This window comes from Apteryx mantelli, unplaced genomic scaffold (assembly GCF_036417845.1).
Source record: "Apteryx mantelli isolate bAptMan1 unplaced genomic scaffold, bAptMan1.hap1 HAP1_SCAFFOLD_122, whole genome shotgun sequence".
NCBI lineage: Eukaryota > Metazoa > Chordata > Aves > Apterygiformes > Apterygidae > Apteryx > Apteryx mantelli.
In genome coordinates this window covers 54,792-73,478 of record NW_027118478.1, presented here as the reverse complement: position 1 = coordinate 73,478, position 18,687 = coordinate 54,792, and the positions used below count along the sequence as shown (strand labels likewise).

The following is an 18,687-nucleotide window of genomic DNA, read 5'->3' as shown; positions in this document are numbered from 1 at the left end:
ACCCAGAAGACCCCGGGAGGCCCCACAAGGACCCGCGACACCCCAGGGAGGTCCCAGGAGGCTCCACGGGGCTCCTAGAGAACCCCAGGAGGACCCAGAAGACCCCGGGAGGCCCCACAAGGACCCGTGACACCCCAGGGAGGTCCCAGGAGGCTCCATGGGGCTCCTAGAGAACCTCAGGAGGCTCCAGAAGACCCCAGAAGACCCCAGGAGGCCCCACAAGGACTCGCGACACCCCAGGGAGGTCCCAGGAGGCTCCATGGGGCTCCCTGATGACCCCAGGAGGTTCCCCAACAGCCTGGGAGGCCCCGGCGAGTCCCCAGGAGACCCCATGACACCCTGGGAGGCCCCAGGAGGCCCCACAACACCCCAGGAGGCTCCAGGAGGCCCCACGACACCCCAGGAGGCCCCAGGAGGCCCCACGACACCCGGCGAGGCACCAGGAGGCCCCATGACACGCTGGGAGGCTCCAGGAGGCCCCAGGAGGCCCCACAACACCCTGGGAGGCCCCAGGAGGCCCCACAGCACCCCAGGAGGCCTCAGGAGGCCCCACGACACCCCAGGAGGCTCCAGGAGGCCCCACAACACCCCAGGAGGCCCTGGCGAGGCCCCAGCAAGCCCCATGACACCCCGGGAGGCTCCAGAAGGCCCCATGACACCCCGGGGAGGCCCCAGCAAGGCCCCAGGAGGCTTCCCAACATGTCGGGAGGCCCCAGGAGGTCCCAGAAGGCTCCAGGAGGCCCCAGGACACTCCGGGAGGCCCCAGGAGGCTCCAGGAGGCTCCACAACACCTTAGGAGGCTCCAGGAGGCCCCAGGAGGCCCCACGACACCCCGGGAGGCTCCAGGAGGCCCCAGGAAGCCCCATGACACCCCAGGAGGCCCCAGGAGGCCCCACGACACCCCAGGAGGCTCCAGGAGGCTCCACGACACCCCAGCGAGGCCCCAGAAGGTTCCAGGAGGCCCCAGGACACTCCAGGAGGCCCCAGGAGGCCCCACGACACCCCAGGAGGCCCCAGGAGGCCCCATGACACCCCAGGAGGCTCCAGGAGGCCCCAGGACACCCCAGTGAGGCCCCAGGAGGCCCCAGGAGGCCCCACAGCACCCCACGACACTCCAGGAGGCCCCAGGAGGCCCCACGAAACCCCGGGAGGCTCCAGGAGGCCCCACGACACCCCATGACACTCCAGGAGGCCCCAGGAGGCCCCATGACACCCCAGGAGGGCCCACGTCACCCTGGGAGGCCCCAGGAGGCCCCCCGACACGCCGGGAGGCCCCGGCGAGGCGCCAGGAGGCTCCCCAAGAGCCAGGCTGGCACAGGCCCGCGTCGCCCCAGGCCGGGGCGTGCCGGGCAGGGCGTGTGACCGCCCCGACAGGCCTCAGCTCCGGTCGCGCGGGAGGCCCCGGGCCCCAGCCCAGGCGGGGCCGGCGAAGGGATTTAAGGGGCCGGGCCCGGCGCCTCGGCACCCTCCTCTTCCTCCCCGGCCCTGCCCGCCATGGAGCGCCTCCTGCCGCTCCTGCTCCTGGCCGCCGGTGAGGCCCCGGGGGCATGGCGGGGGGCACTGGGAGGCACTGGGAGGGCACTGGGAGGCACTGGGAGGGTACTGGGAGGGGGTGGGATTCAATGAGGAGGTGCTGAGAGGTAGTGGGGGGTGAACTGGGAGGCACTGGGAGGCCCTGAGGGGCTACTGGGACGGAGCTGGGGGGTGAACTGGGGACACTGGGAGGCACTGGGAGGGTGCTGGTGAGGGCACTGGGGGTGTACTGGTGGGGGTAGGATTGAATGAGGAGGCCCTGTGAGGTACCTGGAGGTGAACTGGGAGGCACTGGGAGACCCTGAGGGGGTACTGGGATGGAGCTGGAGGTGAACTGGGGACACTGGGAGGCACTGGGAGCATACTGGTGGGGCCTGGGGGGGATGAGGAGGCACTGGAGGGCAGTGAGAGGCACCGAGGGGGTACTGGGAGGAAGCTGGAAGTGAAACGGAGGCACTGGGAGGCACTGAGAGGCACTGGGAGGGAGCTGGAGGTGAACTGGGGACACTGGGAGGCACTGGGAGCCTACTGGTGGGGGTAGGATTCAATGAGGAGGCCCTGTGAGGTACCTGGAGGGAACTGGCGGTGAGCTGGGAAGCACTGGGAGACCCTGAGGGGGTACTGGGATGGAGCTGGAGGTGAACTGGGGACACTGGGAGGCACTGGGAGCCTACTGGTGGGGCATAGGAGGGAAAAAGGGGGCACTGGGGGCACTAGGAGGGAAGTGAAGGGTACTGGGAGGCACTGGGAGGGAGCTGGGGAGTACTGGGAATCGCTGGGAGCCACAGAGGGAGAACAAGGAAGCACTGGGAAAGAACTGGGAGGCGCTGGGAGGGCACTGGGAGCCACTGGAAGGCAGCGGGTGGGAAGCGGAAGGCCACTAGGGGCACTGGGAAGGAAAGGGAGCACTGGGAGGGCACTGGGAGGCACTGGGAGACGCTGGGAGGGAGTTGGCGCGGACGCACGTGCGCGTGCGAGAGCGGGCACCGGGTTGCGTGTGCGTGACGACACGCCACCGCACACGCGTGACCCCGCGGACGACACGCCACCGCGCACGCGGGTGCCAGGTCCCACGCGCCCGGGCGGTCGGGCCACGCGACCCGCCCGAGCGGTGGTGGCCCTCCACACGCGTGTGCGTGTCCCCGGCGCCGGGGACCTCGCTCCCCGGCTGACCCTCGCCTTCCCGCAGCGGTCACGGGCGACGAGAACCGCATCGTGGGGGGCCAGAGCTGCCAGAAGAAGAGCCACCCCTACCAGGTGGTCCTCTTGGGTCCCCAGAAGAACATCCACTGCGGCGGGGTCCTCATCGACAAGTTCTGGGTGCTCACGGCCGCCCACTGCGACACCAAGAGGTGGGTCCGTGCTGGCGCGGGGCAGCGCGTGGGGTGGTGGGTTTCGAGCCCCGCTTTGGCCACAGGCTCCTACGCGTAGCCGTGGACAGACCCACCAGGAGATGGAGGTGGCCGCCCTCCCCTTTCGTGGTGGCACTAGGGACATTGGAAGGCAAAACTCGGCTCTAACTGGGCTTCGGGGTCCCGTGTCTCGCCCTGCACTTGTCCACCCTATGAGGATTCGTGTCACACGGCTGGTGACCCTCAAAGCCAGAGGTCCAGGTCATGGTGGTCATCGTGGGGCCATCTCTAGCCAACGTTCTCCTACCTGCTCCAGACCCTTCCAGGGCCCGTTTTTTTTTCCCCTATCAGCCATGAAGGGAACCCAATCAACCAGTTGGGACTGGGTGGCCAACTGCTGGGCTGAGAGGAGGCCACCTCTGTGGCCCAGTGCAACCATCCAGTTGGGTTCCCAACGCAACCATCCGGCTGGGTTGGCCGCCAGACCCATCCAGTTGGGTTCCCAGTATCGCCATCTTGCTGGGGTGGCCACCACAAGCAGCCGGTTAGGTTCTCCATAATGACCATGCCATCGGTTTCGCCACCGCAGCCATCCAACCGGGCTCCCAACAAAGCCATCTAACTGGGCCGGCCACCACAAGCATGCGGTCGGGTTCCCAACATGACCATCCCGTTGGGTTGGCCACCGCAACCATCCGGCTGGGTTCCCTGAAGCACAGACGAGAGCTTCACAAAACCAGCGTGTCCCCTCTCTCGAGGTCATGCAGAGACCACCCCCCACTACCTCCATCCTTCTTTTCCGAAGAGCCTAGTGCACTTGCCGAGGAGGCAGGAGATGCTCTTCACTCACTTCTAGGCCTGGTAGGGAGTCCAGATGTCCAAGTGGCTGGGGACCATGGTCTGTAGAGGGGAACATGGTGACTTCCCCACCATCTGGTTGAAGCTAGGTGAAGTCAGGAGCCACCACAGGCCGTATGACCTGGTGGTTAAGGCTTTCTGCTGGGGAAGGTGGGAAGACCACACCAGGGTGAGAAGCTTGTCAGGGTTAAATCTGCTGGGCAGGATCTCAGCCGCCTCTGAGAAGGTGTAGAGGTAGATCTCCATCACCTCGTCCCTCCATGGCCACGTGGTACCCACCTTCCAGCTGAGGATAGGCCGCGAGCAGGACGCAGAGTCCCCACTCGCCTGTGGAGGTCCCCTCCCACACGAGGGGCTTTGAGGTGGCCGGGGGTGGCCGCGCAAGGAGACGTGTCCTGAGGGCGTCACAAAAATGGAGCATCCTCAGCACGTGAGGTCGGATCCAGCTTGAAGGCAGAGGCAGGATGCGACCGCCCCAACCTGGCCATGCAGAAGGCACTTGACCAGGTGGAGTTGGCCCAGCAGGGCCTGGGCTGACCCCAAATTTGGTGACCAACAATTTGGAGCAGCCGGAAGAGAGCTTTTCCCCCCCTCTCCCCCTTCCCACCAGTGGCCCGTCTCTGTGGACCGGGACTTGGGCTGCTCACGGGGTCACTGGAGGGGACAAACCAGTTCTGGGAGCCCACGGCACTGGTGTGACTCACCCAGGAAGGGGACGTCCGCATGGGAGGCCAACGGGAGCCGTCAACCCCGGGCCACAGAGGTTCAAGCCATCTCCTCGAAGGAGACACTTGGACCTCCCCTGATTTTTGGGGGTGGGCCGAGCTTTCCCCATCCAAGGGCAGGAGAGCAGGGAAGCTCCGTGGTGGGAACAAGGGGAGAAAACCTGTTTGGGGAGGGGGGTACAAGCGGGGCCAGGACACCTGGGTGCCCAGGGTGGTGGGACGTACGGGTTGGAGCTGGTTCTTCCCCCACGGTGCCAAGCTTGGGCTGGACTCGGGAGGACTCGCTTCGCTTGCCCGGTTCTCCGGCTGACCTGCTGGGCGACTTTGGGCTCCGGGCCTCAGTTTCCCCACCTGGTTAAAGGTGCTAATGATAGGAGGGGAAGCCTTCTGCCCTACTTCCCGGGTGGCCACGTCACCCGCCCTGCTCCTCCCAAGCGGCACCGCGCGGGCTTCCTCGGGCGGCCTGCCCGTTCCCCGTTTCCCCTCGCCGCGGCCGTGGCGGGTGCCGCGTCCCTCGGAGAGCTTCGGCGTCACCCTTCGTGTGTGTGTCCCCCCCCCCCCAAGCTCCATCCCCATCCGGATGGGCGACCACAGTCTGAAGAGCAAAGAGGGCACGGAGCAGTGCGTCAACTCGGCCCAGGCTTTCGTCCACCCCGACTACGACCCCACCAGCCACGACAGTGACATCATGCTCCTGAAGCTCCAGAAACCGGCCCATTTCACCGACTACGTCCGGCCCGTGGCCCTCCCCAAGCGTTGTCCCCCTCCCAACACCGAGTGCGTCGTGTCGGGCTGGGGCAGCACCAGCAGCCCTGAAGGTAGGTGGCAACGTCCCGTCGCGCCGCGCGGATGGTCCTCGAGGGACTTGGAGACGTGCAGTGTCTTGGGGACATCTCCACCAGGGCCAGGCTGGGCAGGAGGTGGCAAGGGGACCTCCAGCTCTGCATGGACTCAAGGGAGTGGCTGGGGAGGTCTCATTTCTCCACCCCATCCCCACCACCATGAGAGAAGACTCCAAACCACCTCCAACGTGGCCATTCGGCCCCTGTCTTGAGGGGCATCTTCCATGGTGGGGCATCTCCTCCCACCACGGCCACATCGCCCGGGGAAGGGAGAGGGGCCCGCGGCTTGGGTGCCCACAGGGTACCCAGACCCTGGGGACGAGGTGCTTGCCAGGAGCCCTGACCGTGTCCCGCCGTCCCCAGGGTACTTCCCCGACATCCTCCAGTGCGGCGTGGTCTACACCATGGCCAACGAGGAGTGCACCAAGCTCTACCACAAGGGCATCAGCAGGAACATGCTCTGCGCCGGCGTCAGCACGGGAGGCACCGACTCCTGCCAGGTAGGGTTGGTGGTGGCAGGGGTGGGGTGGCCACGGGGGCGGGGGGGTGGCTGCACCCACCGTGTCCCCAAGGAGAGACCATCCCCCCCCCAAAAAGGGAGAGGAATTGGTGGAGGGGGTTACATCAAGGCAAGGAGCGGTCGTGCATGGTCCCGTGTGGATCGGCGCTGGGGACACCGGGTGCTATTGGGGCACCCCTGGGTGCTATAGGGACCCCCCCCAAGCATCATACACACCCCTGGGTGCTCTAGAGACCCCCTGGGTGCTATGAGGACTCCTCAAGCATCATAAAGACCCCTGGGTGCTGTAGAGACCCCCTGGGTGCTATGAGGACTCCTCAAGCATCATACGCACCCCTGGGTGCTCTAGAGACCCCTTGGGTGCTATAGGGACCCTCAACCATCATACATACCCCTGGCTGCTATACAGACCCCCTGGAGGCTATAGGGAGCCCTCAAACATCATCCAGACCCCTGGGTGCTATAGAGACCCCCCCCGGATGCTATAAGGACCCCCAGGGGCTATAGAGACCTCCTGGGTGCTATAGGGAACCCCTGAGTGCTACAGGGACCACTAGGCAACATACAGACCCTGGGTGTTATATAGGGACCACTAGGCATTATAAGGACCCCCTAGGTGCTATAGGGAGGTCTGGGTGCCATATGGACCCCTGGGAGCTACAGGGACCCCCAGGCACTGTACAGACCCCTGGGTACCATAAGGCCCCGTGGGTGCTATAGGGACCCCTAGTCACTCTAGTGACCACCAAGGTGCTAGAGGAACCCCTGGGTGCTATAGGGACCCCTGGGTGCTATAGCAATCCCCAGGCACAGTACCAATGCCTAGGTGCTATAGGGGTATCTGGGTGCTATAGGAATCTCCTGGGTGCTATAGGGAGGCCTGGGTACTATAGAGACCCCAGGGTGCTACAGGAACCTCCCGGGTGCTATAGGGAGGCCTTGGTGCTGTAGAGACCCCAGAGTGCTCTAGGGACCTCCCAGGTGCTATAGGGACCACCAGGGTGCTATAGGGACCTCTTGGAGGCACCATACTGATGCCTGGGCGCCATAGAGAAGCCAGGGTGCTCTAGGGACCACCTGGGTGCTCTAGGAACCTCCCAGGTGCTCTAAGGACCTTCTGGATGCTCTAGGGACCACCTGGGTGCTATAGGGACCCCAGTGTGCTGTAGAAACCTCCCGGGTGCTATAGGGACCTCTGAGTGCTATAGGGACCCTCCAGGCACCATACCAATGCCTGGGTGCCATAGAGACCCCAGGGTGCTCTAGGGACCACCTGGGTGCTCTAGGGACCTCCTGGATGCCCTAGGAACCTCCTGGGTGCTTTAAGGACCTTCTGGATGCTGTAAGGACCACCTGGGTGCTATAGGGACCTCTTGGAGGCACCATACTGATGCCTGGGTGCCACAGAGACCCCAGGGTGCTCTAGGGACCACCTAGGTGCTCTAGGAACCTCTTGGGTGCTCTAGGAACCTCCTGGGTGCTCTAAGGACCTTCTAGATGCTCTAAGGACCTTCTAGATGCTCTAAGGACCGCGTGGGTGCTATAGGGACCTCTCGCATGCTATAGGTCTCACCGGGGAGGGCCTCTCTCTCCCCCGCAGGGTGACTCGGGGGGGCCGCTGGTGTGCCGGGAGGAGCTGCAGGGCATCGTGTCGTGGGGCATGCAGGTGTGCGGGCGGCGGGGCAAGCCGGGCGTCTACACCCGGGTCTGCGAGTTCACCGCCTGGATCCAGGAGACCATCAAGAGGAACAGTCACGTGTGAGCACCACCAAAGAGGCCCCCGTCCCCCCCGTCCCCATCCCCATCCCCGTGTCTCCCCCAGTTTTCATCCCCACCATCTCCCCTCCCACCACCCTCCCCACGCGCCGGGGAATGAGCTCCTGGAATAAAGCCCTGTGTAACGCGGCCACCTCACACCGTCCCGTGGATCCACCATGGGCACCCGCGGCCACCGGAAGCGTTGTGGGGGATCGTCCTGGTTTTGGGGATGGCGGCCACGGTTTGGGGCTGGTGGCCATGGCAGGCAACTCATGGCTACGTGTGTCCGGCACTGGTGGCCACACCGTGTGTTCAGCTCTGGAAGACACGTGTCCAGATCGGGAAGACACATGTGTCCAGCACTGGTGGTCATGGCTTGCAACCTGCAACTGGATGTGTCCCACTCAGTGACCACGGCTAGCAAACCCCAGCCACATATGTCCAGGTCTGGACCCATAACCACGTCGGGCTAGTCTGGTGGCAACAGCTGCCAACCCATGGCCACACGTGTCCGGTGCTGGAAGACATACGTGCCCAGCTGTGGAGGACACGTGTCCAGCTCTGGAAGCCGCAACTGGCAACCCATGGCCACACATGTCCAGCAGTGGAAGATCCACGTGTGCAGCTCTGGACACACAACCGTGCGTGGCCAGTCTGGTGGCCATGGCCGACAACCTGTGACCACACGTGTCCAGCTCTGGTGGCCGCAGCTGGCAACCCCCAACCACATACACCCATCCTGGTGGCCCTGGCTGAGACACCCCACCACACATGTCCCTCTCCGGAGATCAAAGCCTGCGCCCCACGGCCACACGTGTCCCCCTCCCCCCGATGCCACCCCAGGGACACACCACGGCCGGTGATGGCCACGTCTCCAACACGCCACGGCCGGTGATGGCCACATCTCCAACGCGCCACGGCCACGTCGGCGCTCGGCTCCCCCCGTGCCGGGGTTATCGCAGGTGGCGTAAACCAGGAGTAAAGCAGGGAGCCGGCTCCTCCGCGCCTCCTGGGAGCGCGTGGGTGCGCTAATTGGCGCCAATTAAGAGCCAGCTAACGAGGCGGCCGCTAACGAGGCCCCCCACCGAGAGAACCAGTCGGGCCAAGCCCGCGGCGCGTGGCTCCACCCGCGAAGCCGCGCCGCCCTGTTTACGCCGCCCGCCAGGGTCGCTCCACATTTGCACCCGGGGCGGGGCGAGCCCCGCCTCCTCGCTGGCCACGCCCCCTCCCCCCTCCCGGAGCCCCGCCCTCCTCCCCTCGTGCCGGCGGCGCGGGGCAACAGCACCCTCTGGTGCACGCGTGTCCATCGCCGTCGAGCGGTTGGGTTTACGCACGTGCGCGCACGGACGGGGAGGTGTGTGGTGGGTGCGTTGACCACGGATGGGCCACCAAGGCGCAGGAGAGCTTGGACCTCCTTCTGCTCTGGTCTCCAAAAATGATTGGCCAATCAGTACATGCTGGTCTCCAAAGCCAGCTGGCCAAGCAGCATGGGTTGGTCTCCAAACCAGCTGGCCAATCGGCATGGGCTGGTCTCCAAAGGCAACTGGCTAATCAGCATGGGCTGGTCTCCAAACCAGCTGGCCAATCGGCATGGGCTGGTCTCCAGAAGCAACTGGCCAATCAGCGCATGCTGGTCTCCAAGCCAGGTGGCCAATGAGCACGTGCTGGTCTCCAAACCAGCTGGCCAACCAGCATGGGCTGGTCTTCAAGGCCAGCTGGCCAATCAGCACATGCTGGTGTCCAAAGCCAACTGGCCAACCAGCGTGGGCTGGTCTCCAAAGCCAATTGGCCAATCAGCGTGGGCTGGTCTCCAAGCCAGCTGGCCAACTAGCACGTGCTGGTCTCCAGCGCTGGTTGGCCAACGGGACTTGCTGCCTCGCAAAGCCGGCCGGCTAATCCCACGTGCCGGTCTCCAAAGCCACCAGTCAATCGGTGTGGGCAGGTCTCCAAAGCCAGCTGGCCCATCCGTGCGCACCAGTCTCCAAAGTCATTGGCCAATCATCTCCTGTTGGTCTCCAAAGTCACCAGCTGATGTCACACGGTCACCTCCAAAGCCGTTGGCCAATCCTTCCGTGTCCGGAGCGGCTTGACCAACCAGCATTTCCTTGCCTCCGGCGCCAGCCGGCCAATCAGCACGCACCAATTTCCGAAGCCACCATCCAACACCATGTTCTTCCCCAAAGCCAACTGACCAATCAGCATTTCCAGGTCGCTGGAAGCCAACCAACCACCCCGAGGGACCGAAAGCAGCCGGCCAATCGGCAAGCGCCCGGCCGTGAAGCAAGGGAGCCCGGGCGAGGCGGCGCCGAGGAAGCGCCGAGGGATTAAGGAAGGAGGCGTCGAGGCGTCTTCGCGCCCATCCGACGCATCCGGCTCAGCCCCGGGGCGGGACGAGCCGGGTCGGGCGCCGACGCCATTATAAAACCGCCGGAGCTCATGTGGGAGGGCCGGGCGTGGAGCTCTCGCGGCGGCGGGAGGAGACGCTTCGGGGCCGGTTGGGACAATATTGTTGTTTTTTGGGTTTTTTTTGGGTTGGTTTGGGTGTTTTTTTTTTTTCCACCCCCCCCCCGGGTGGGGGGGACACGGAGACATCCGGGTCGGGACGTCGGCGAGGCGGTGGGAGCCCTCGGCCGGGCAGGGAATCCCCGCCGGCGGCCCCGGCTCTGCGGAGGGGTTGTTCGGCCCGAGGGGCGGCGCGGGGACCTGCGGAGAGGTTTGCCGGGAAGGGGGTGGGGGGTCCAGTCCTCCTTCCTCCGTGCTCATGCCATCTCTCCATCTGTCCTTCTCCGGGGCTTGCTCCATCCCTCCATCTCCATGCTCCATCCGTTCCTCCTTCTCTGGGCTTCCTCCATCCTTCCATCTCCATGCTCCATCCGTTCCTCCTTCTCCGGGCTTGCTCCATCCCACCATCCCTCCTTCCCTGCTCTCCAGCCATCCCTTCTTCTCCGAGCTTGCTCCATCCCTCTATCTCCACTCTTCATCCATCCCTTCTTCTCTGAGCTTGCCCCGTCCCTCTATCTCCACTCTTCATCCATCCCTTCTTCTCCAAGCTTGCTCCATCCCTCTATCTCCACTCTTCATCCATCCCTTCTTCTCTGAGCTTGCTCTGTCCCTCCATCTCCACTCTTCATCCATCCCTTCTTCTCCGAGCTTGCCCCGTCCCTCTATCTCCACTCTTCATCCATCCCTTCTTCTCCGAGCTTGCTCTGTCCCTCCATCTCCACTCTTCATCCATTCCTTCTCTGAGCTTGCTCCATCCTTCCTTCCTCACCCTCCATCCATCCTTCCTCTATGCTTGCTCCATCCATACTTCATGCTCGCTTTGTCCCTCCATCTCGCCTTCCCTGCTCTCCTTCTGTCCATCCTTCTCTAGGCTTGTTCCATTCCTCCATCCCCGTACTCCACCTATCCCTCCAGCCCGCCTTCCCCTCTCTCCATCCATCCCTCTTTCTCCGGGCTTGCTCCATCCCTCCTTCCCCATCCTCTATCCATCCATCCCTCCATCCCAGCTCTCCCTCCATCCCTCCATCCTCATCCCCCCTTCCCCGACCCCCAGCCCCATCCAGCCTCTCCACAGGGGACTGTGACCCACGTCCATGGGGCCCACCACCCACATCCACGAGGAGCAATGACCCGTGTCCATGGGTGGCCCCAAACCATGGCCATGGGGAACCATGACCCACAACCACGGGGCACCACGATCCACGTCCACAAGGAGCAATGACCCACCTCCACGGGCGGCTCCAACCCACATCTGTGGGGAATCGTGACCCACATCCACGGGGGGGGGACGGGGAGGGGGGGCCGCAACCCGTGTCCTCGACCCGAGGGAGGCGTCCAAGGGCAGCGCGGGGTGCTGGGAGGTCAACCGCCCCGAGACAAGGAGGGGGAGGCGGAGGAGTTGGTGGGGCCCGTAATTAGGCGCCTCATTAACGATGACTGTGTTGATTGCGGCCGTGGCGCTCGGGATAATGATGTCGCCGTTGCAAAAGCGCGATGACAGGGCGAATTGTGCAGCTCCGAGCGCCGCCGGGGCCGAGGGGACACTGCAGGCCGCCCCCTCCCCCCCCCCGGGGTGGCTGCACTACCGTAACGCCCCGAGAAACGCGCAGCGCTTTCGTAATGCCCTGAGAAACGCGCAGAGATACCGTAATGCCCCCCAAAACGTCCAGCGGGACCGTAATGCCCTAAGAAACATGCAGTGCTACCGTAACGCCCTGAGAAAGGCACAGCGCTACCGTAACACTCTGAAAAACCGCGCAGCGCTACCGCAATGCCCCTACAAGTCACACAGTGCTGCCGTAACGCCATGAGAAACGTGCACTGCTACCATAATGCTCCCCCCATCATGCGCACTGCTACCGTAATGCCCCCTAAAACGCACAGCGCTACCATAATGCCCTGCGAAACGTGCAGCGCTACCGTAATGCCCCCCAAAATGTGCAACGTTACCGTAATGCCCCCCAAAATGTGCAGCACTACCGTAATGCCCCCCAAAATGTGCAGCACTACCGTAATGCTCCCCAAAATGTGCAGCGCTACCGTAATGCTCCCCCAAAACGTGCAGTGCTACCGTAATGCTTCCCAAAATGTGCAGCGCTACCATAATGCCCCGAGAAACGCACAGCACCTTTTCCTGAAGCGCGGCAGGGGGGGGATGGAGGTCCGTGCGAAGCCGGGAAGGGTCAAAGTCCCATCCCGGCACTAACACGCGTGTCCTGCAGCGGCCACGGTGATGGAGGCGCGAGCCACGGCGGCCCCTCGGCCGTGGGGCACCGCGGAGCTGCTGGGAGCCCTGGTCTTGGTGGCATCCGTGGGTGAGTGCGTGGGCACAGGGCCCGGCCGGCGGCGCGCACACGCGTGTGCTGGCGCTGACCCCCCCCCCCTCCCCCCCGCTTCCTCGGCAGCGTGCTCGGCAGCGGACCTCACGCGCGTGGTGGGCGGCATGGACTGCAAGGCCCACTCGCAGCCGTGGCAGGTGGCCATCCTCGACATGTACAAGCTCTACTGCGGCGGCGTCCTCGTGGCCAAGCAGTGGGTGGTGACGGCGGCCCACTGCACCACGCCGGGGTAAGGCAGGGTGCCGTCGCGGGCGCCACGCGGGTGCTGGGTGCCGGCACGCTTCCTGCGGGGCGGAGGCATCCCGTGCATGTGCATGCTCCATCCCATGTGTGCACCATGGTCTCGGTGTCACACATGTCCTGGCCATGCCCTGTCCCACACGTGATCCATTCTGTGCATGCACCATGATCTCGGTGTCACACGTGTCCTGGCCATGCCATGTCCCACACATGCTCCATCCCATGCATGCACCATGGTGTCGGTGTCACACGTCCTGGCCATGCCATCTCCCACACCTGCTCTATCCCATGTGTGCACCATGGTCTCGGTGTCACACATGTCCTGGCCATGTTGTGTCCCACACATGCTCCATTCCATGCATCCATCATGTTCTCAGTGTCACACGTGTCCTGGCCATGTCATGTCCCACACATGATCCATCCCATGCATGCACCATCATCTCAGCATCACATGTGTCCTGGCCATGTTGTGTCCCACACGTGCTCCATCCCATGCATGCACCATCATCTCAGTGTCACACGTGTCCTGGCCATGCCTTGTCCCACACACGATCCACCCTGTGATGCACCATGATCTTGGTGTCACACATGTCCTGGCCGTGCCGTGTCCCACGTGCACCATGGCTGCACCATGGTCTCCGTGTCCCATATGCGGACCACATCCTCCATGTCCTGGCCACGTGCGTTGTGTCCCTCAAGCACCAGGACCGTGTCCCAGGCTCCGAGTCCCACATCCGTGTCCCCCGCGTGTCCCCCAGGATCACCAGCATCCGCCTGGGCAAGCACAGCCTCTTCGCCCGGGAGTCGAGCGAGCAGCTGAAGCGGGTGCTGAAGTCGGTGCCGCACCCCGACTACGACCCCACCACCAAGAACAACGACATCATGATGCTGAAGCTCGTGACGCCCGTCACCGTCACCGACAGGGTCCAGCCCATCCCTTTGGCCACCTGCCCCCCGCAGCCCGGCGCCTCCTGTGTCACCTCGGGATGGGGGGCCACCTCCTCCCCGGAAGGTACCCAGTGCTCTGCAGGCCCCTCCCGGATGCCTCGGTCCATTCCCAGATGCCTGGGTCCACTCCTGGGCACCTGGGTCCTCTTCTGGACACCTGAGTCCATGCCCAGATACCTGGGTCCCTCCTAGATGCCTGGGTCCTCTTCCAGATGTCTGGGTCCACTTCTGGACACCTGGGTCCCTCCTAGACACCTGGGTCCTCTCCCAGATGTCTGGGTCCCTCACAGACACCTGGGTCCTCTTCTGGACACCTGAGTCCATGCCCAGATACCTGGGTCCACTCCTGGGCAGCTGGGTCCTCTTCTGGACGCCTGAGTCCATGCCCAGATGCCTGGGTCCCTCCTAGATGCCTGGGTCCTCTCCCAGATGTCTGGGTCCCTCACAGACACCTGGGTCCTCTTCTGGACACCTGGGTCCCTCCTAGACACCTGGGTCCATGCCCAGATACCTGGGTCCTCTCCTGGACACCTGGGTCCTCTTCTGGACACCTGAGTCCACTCCTAGATACCTGGGTCCTCTCCTGGACATCTGAGCCCTCTCGTGGATGTCTGGATCTGCTCCTGGACATCTGGGTCCTTCATGGATGCCTGGGTCCTCTCCTGGACACCTGGGTCCTCTCCCGGACTCCTGGGTCCCTATCCTGAGACAGGGAACAAAACAGGGCAGAAGAGGCAGAAAAGGGGGGAAGAAATAACACGAAATCAGGTTAACTTACAGCAAAACTCCACCAAATTTTTTAAAAAAAAAAAAAGAAAAGGAATAACCTAAAAATATCCAAAATTCTAGACATTTACTACCAGATAAAATGAGGAATGAACAGAATCGAATAATATCGGCTGGCAAGAAGCGAAATTAGATAAGGCAAAAGAAGGGGGAAAGCCGATAAAATAAAAGCCGATTCAAAGGCGCAAAGATAAATTGAACGAAGGAAAACGAGCTCAGGAGATAAAATTAAAGCAGAAAACCCGGAAATGAACAGTCTTAAAAAAAAAAATGACGTCAAGCGACACAAAATACGTTAAGATTAACGAGGACAAGGAAAGAGAAGATGCCAAATTGCACAGGAAGGTCACGGAGGAAGGAGATGGGCCGGCCCGGATGAGGCGTAACTATAACCGCTGCCTTTTTTTTTTTGGTTTCAAACGAGACCTTTTTAGGGCAGAAAAAGCCCTATTGATGGGTTTTCCCTCTTCCGCATCAGAAATGCCCCCGGAAGATGCCTTTTCCCACCACGGGACGTCTTCCCGCAGGCTTTGCAGCCAGGAGCTTGGGAAAACCCCCAAAACGTGCATTTTCTCCCCAAACCAAGCTGGAGAAACATCTCCAGATGAGTTGCCGGGTGAGATGAAGCTCCCGGCTCGCGGGACAGGGGCCGGCGCGGGGAGTTTTGGAGGGGGGGGGTGAATTTCTGCCGGTTCCCGGGTCGATTGCTCTGGTTTCTTTCTTCCTCTGTCCCCCGTCCCCATCTCCGTTTCCCGTCTCAGTCACTTACCCGGACGTCTTGCAGTGCGTCACCGTCACCATCTTCTCGACAGCCACGTGTCAGCAGTTATATCCCGGCTACATCACCGAGAACATGGTTTGCGCCGGGAGCCTCAGCGGCGGTAGGGACTCCTGCCAGGTACGGCCAAAATATCCCCCACGGGCACCGCCAGCTTGTCCCCAGGGGGCTGTCTCCAAGGTGGACCCCGGTGGCAGAAGGGGACGCGTCCCCCCGGCCACCATAAGGGGGTCTACGGTCTTCCCCGTTGGCCGGCCCAAGGGTGGTTGAACAAGGGTTGGCCAATCCGGTTGTAGCTGGCCAACTCAACGGTGGTTGGACAACCCAACGGGAGCTGGACAACCCAAAGTGGGGGTTGGCCAACGTCGTGATGATTCATCAACCCAACAAGGGTTGGCCAATCCGGTTGTAGCTGGCCAACTCAACGGTGGTTGGACAACCCAACAGGAGTTGGACAACCCAAAGCAGGTGTTGGCCAACATCGTGATGATTCATCAACCCAACAAGGGTTGGCCAATCTGGTTGTAGCTGGCCAACTCAACGGTGGTTGGACAACCCAACGGGAGCTGGACAACCCAAAGCAGGGGTTGGCCAACATCGTGATGATTCATCAACCCAACAAGGGTTGGCCAATCTGGTTGTAGCTGGCCAACTCAACGGTGGTTGGACAACGCAGTGAGGTGGTCGGCCAACATAGTGATGGTTCAACAAGCCGCCGAGCATTAGCTGACCAATGGGAGTTGGTCGATCCCATGAGGTCACCCAGCTCAGCGATGGTGGGCCAACTCAATGATGGTTGGACAGCCCAATGGGAGGGGTTGGACAACCCAGTCGTGGTTTATCAATCCAGCAAGTCTTGGCCAACCCAACTGGAGGAGGCCAACCCAACTGGAGGAGACCAACCCCGATGATGGTTGGCCAACCCAGAGAGGTCACCCAACCCAACGATGGTGGGCCAACCCACGGGGAGCTGGCTGACCCAACAGAGGGGCGGCCAGTTCACATCACCTCTTTCCCCAGGGCGACTCCGGGGGACCTCTGGTTTGCAACGGGACCCTCCAAGGCATCGTGTCCTGGGGCATGGAGAAATGCGGGCAGCCCAGGAAACCCGGAGTCTACACCAAGATCTGCAGATTCGCCCAGTGGATCGAGGACACCATGAGGGAGAACAAGTGACGCTCCAGCAACCTCTGAGCAGTCAGGGAAGGTTGGAGGGCCACGTCCGTGCTGCCACGGCTCCCACTTCTCGCCGGGGCAGGACGCCGGGAGAACGCGGGCTGTGGCAAGGTCACGGGCAGAGCCGGTGTCACCTGGCGACGCCACTGAGCGGGTGGGTGGGAAGGCACGAGAAATTAAAGCGTTGTGATGTACGGTGGGAAATTTCGTCCTTTCAACCTTCCCCCCGCCGAGATTAGACTCGGATTTCAAGACAAATCCCAGACGTTGCTTCTCCTCCAGGATTGTCCACAGACCCAGCTTCCATTCACGGCCCCAGGCTTCGTTTTGAGGTCAGATGCCTCCCACCAGCCCCCAAATTTATGACTTTGCAGGAGGAGAAGTTGGTTTTATTTTAAGACAAAACCCCTGTTTCGTTCCCTTGTGCTCTTCTACCCCTGGTCTCACAAGCACCAAGACACGTGACTACAAGTGGCCTGGCCTTGCGATGGCACTGAGGAACACGGGACACTGGCGGATGAGTCCTCCAACCCAATGGGAGTTGGTCAAGCCAGCAAGGGTAACCAAGCAATGGTGGTTCCCCAGCTCAGCGATGGTCATGGGGATGGCCGACCCAATAGGAGATGTCCAGCCCAACGGGAATGAACAACCTGACAGCGGTTGGCCAACTCAACAAGGGTCACCCAACTCAGCAAGGGTCACCCAACCTAACAAGGGTCACCCAACCCAACGATGATTGGCTAACCCCAGTGGGAGCTGGTCAATCCAGCAAGGGTAACCAGCCAATGATGGTTGCCCAACTCAACGGTGGTTGGCCATCCACCAGTGGCCTACCCGATAGGAGATGCCCAACCCAACAGGAATGAACAAGACAAGGGTCGCCCAACACAACGAAGGTTGGCCAATCCAACAAGAGTCGGCAACCCAGTGAGGCTCACCCAACCCAATCGTGGTTGGTCAGCCCAATGATGGTTGGCCAACCCAACAAGGGTTACCCGACCCAACAGTGGTTGGCCAACTCATCAAGGGTTAACTAACCCAGCAAGGGTCAGCCAACCCAACAAGCATCACCCAACCCAACATCTGCTGGGTTCTTCTTAGACCGGTGGCTGCCTGTTGGTTTCGAACGTGACTTTTTGTCCCCTGTACGAGCTGCCAGGGATGAGTCTCTCCATCCTGCCCCACCCATGGGAGTCCTCAGGATTTACTCACTGTCCTTTGACCCCCGATATGGGGGTCTTGAGATGATACGTGTAGATGTCCTGGGGGCTTCATGGCCCTGAGGAGGAGTAGTTGTCGTGGAAAATGGTCTCCCTGCTTCCAGAGGTGGCATCTGGAGATGCTTCAGCTCTCCAAGGAGGACTCAGCTCCAGTGGCTTGGCCACAATGTGGACCTTCCTTTGGAGGCCACCGTGGGAGGATCCTCCAGTGCCTGACTCGCAGGTGGCACTTGGGGACAGGTCGTGGTCCCACCACTGTGGTCCCATCAGCTCCTGGGCATGGGAGAGAAGACAAGGCCATGGCAGCCATGTGCTGCGGCCTGCCCACCCCGAATCCGGGAAACACCATTGGTTGGGCACTTCCCAAGTCCCGCCCACCCTGAATCCGGGAAACACCATTGGTTGGCTCCTTCCAAGACCCACCCACACCAAGACCGGGAAACACCATTGACTGGGCTCTTCCCAAGACCCGCCCACCCCAAAGCGGGGGAACACCATTGGTTGGACTGGTCCCATGTCCCGTCCACCTCAAATCAGGGAAACGCCATTGGTTGGCTCCTCCCAAGACCCGCCCACCCAGAATCAGGGAAAGGCCATTGGTTCGGCTCTTCTCAGTCCCTCCCCCCAATTTAGGGAGCCCATCAGCACTACCGTAATTCCCCTACTAATGCGCACCATCCCGCACGAGGGGGTGCTGACACCCCCCCCAACTGGGGGAGGGGGCTGCTACCATAATCCCCCTAATAGAGCGCAGCAAAAACTAGCAAGAGGGGGTGCAGCCTCCCCAGTGGGGGATAGCGGGGGGCTACCGTAATTCCCCTAGTAATGTGCAGCCCCATCCTGCAAAAGCAGGTGCCAAATCTCCCAGGGCCGGGAAAGGGGGGGGGGGGGGCTACCGTAACTCCCCTAGTAACGTGCAGCCCAATCTGCAAAAGCGAGTGCCAGATCCCCCAGGGTCAGGAAAAGGGGGGCTACCATAATTCCCCTAGTAATGTGCAGCCCAATCTGCAAAAGCAGGTGCTAAATCCCCCAGGGCCAGGAAAAGGGGGGGGCTACCGTAATTCCCCTAGTACCGTGCAGCCCAATCTGCAACAGCGGGTGCTAAATCCA

At 62.3% G+C, this 18,687-nt stretch overlaps 1 protein-coding gene and 1 pseudogene across 1 annotated transcript; both read left to right on the top strand.

The window, feature by feature from the left end:
• The first annotated feature begins 1,494 nt into the window (after window positions 1–1,494).
• LOC106494191 (transmembrane protease serine 9-like) lies at window positions 1,495–16,357 on the top strand. The gene is made up of 10 exons (XM_067316783.1): window positions 1,495–1,531; window positions 2,723–2,885; window positions 5,033–5,286; window positions 5,674–5,810; window positions 7,431–7,586; window positions 11,975–12,131; window positions 12,496–12,658; window positions 13,428–13,681; window positions 15,165–15,301; window positions 16,202–16,357. Exons 1-10 carry the CDS (start codon window positions 1,495–1,497, stop codon window positions 16,355–16,357), a joined length of 1,614 nt encoding a protein of 537 aa, XP_067172884.1.
• Window positions 16,358–16,949: 592 nt separating this feature from the next.
• Window positions 16,950–18,687, top strand: part of LOC136995522 (trypsin-like) — a 9,206-nt pseudogene continuing 7,468 nt past the window's right edge.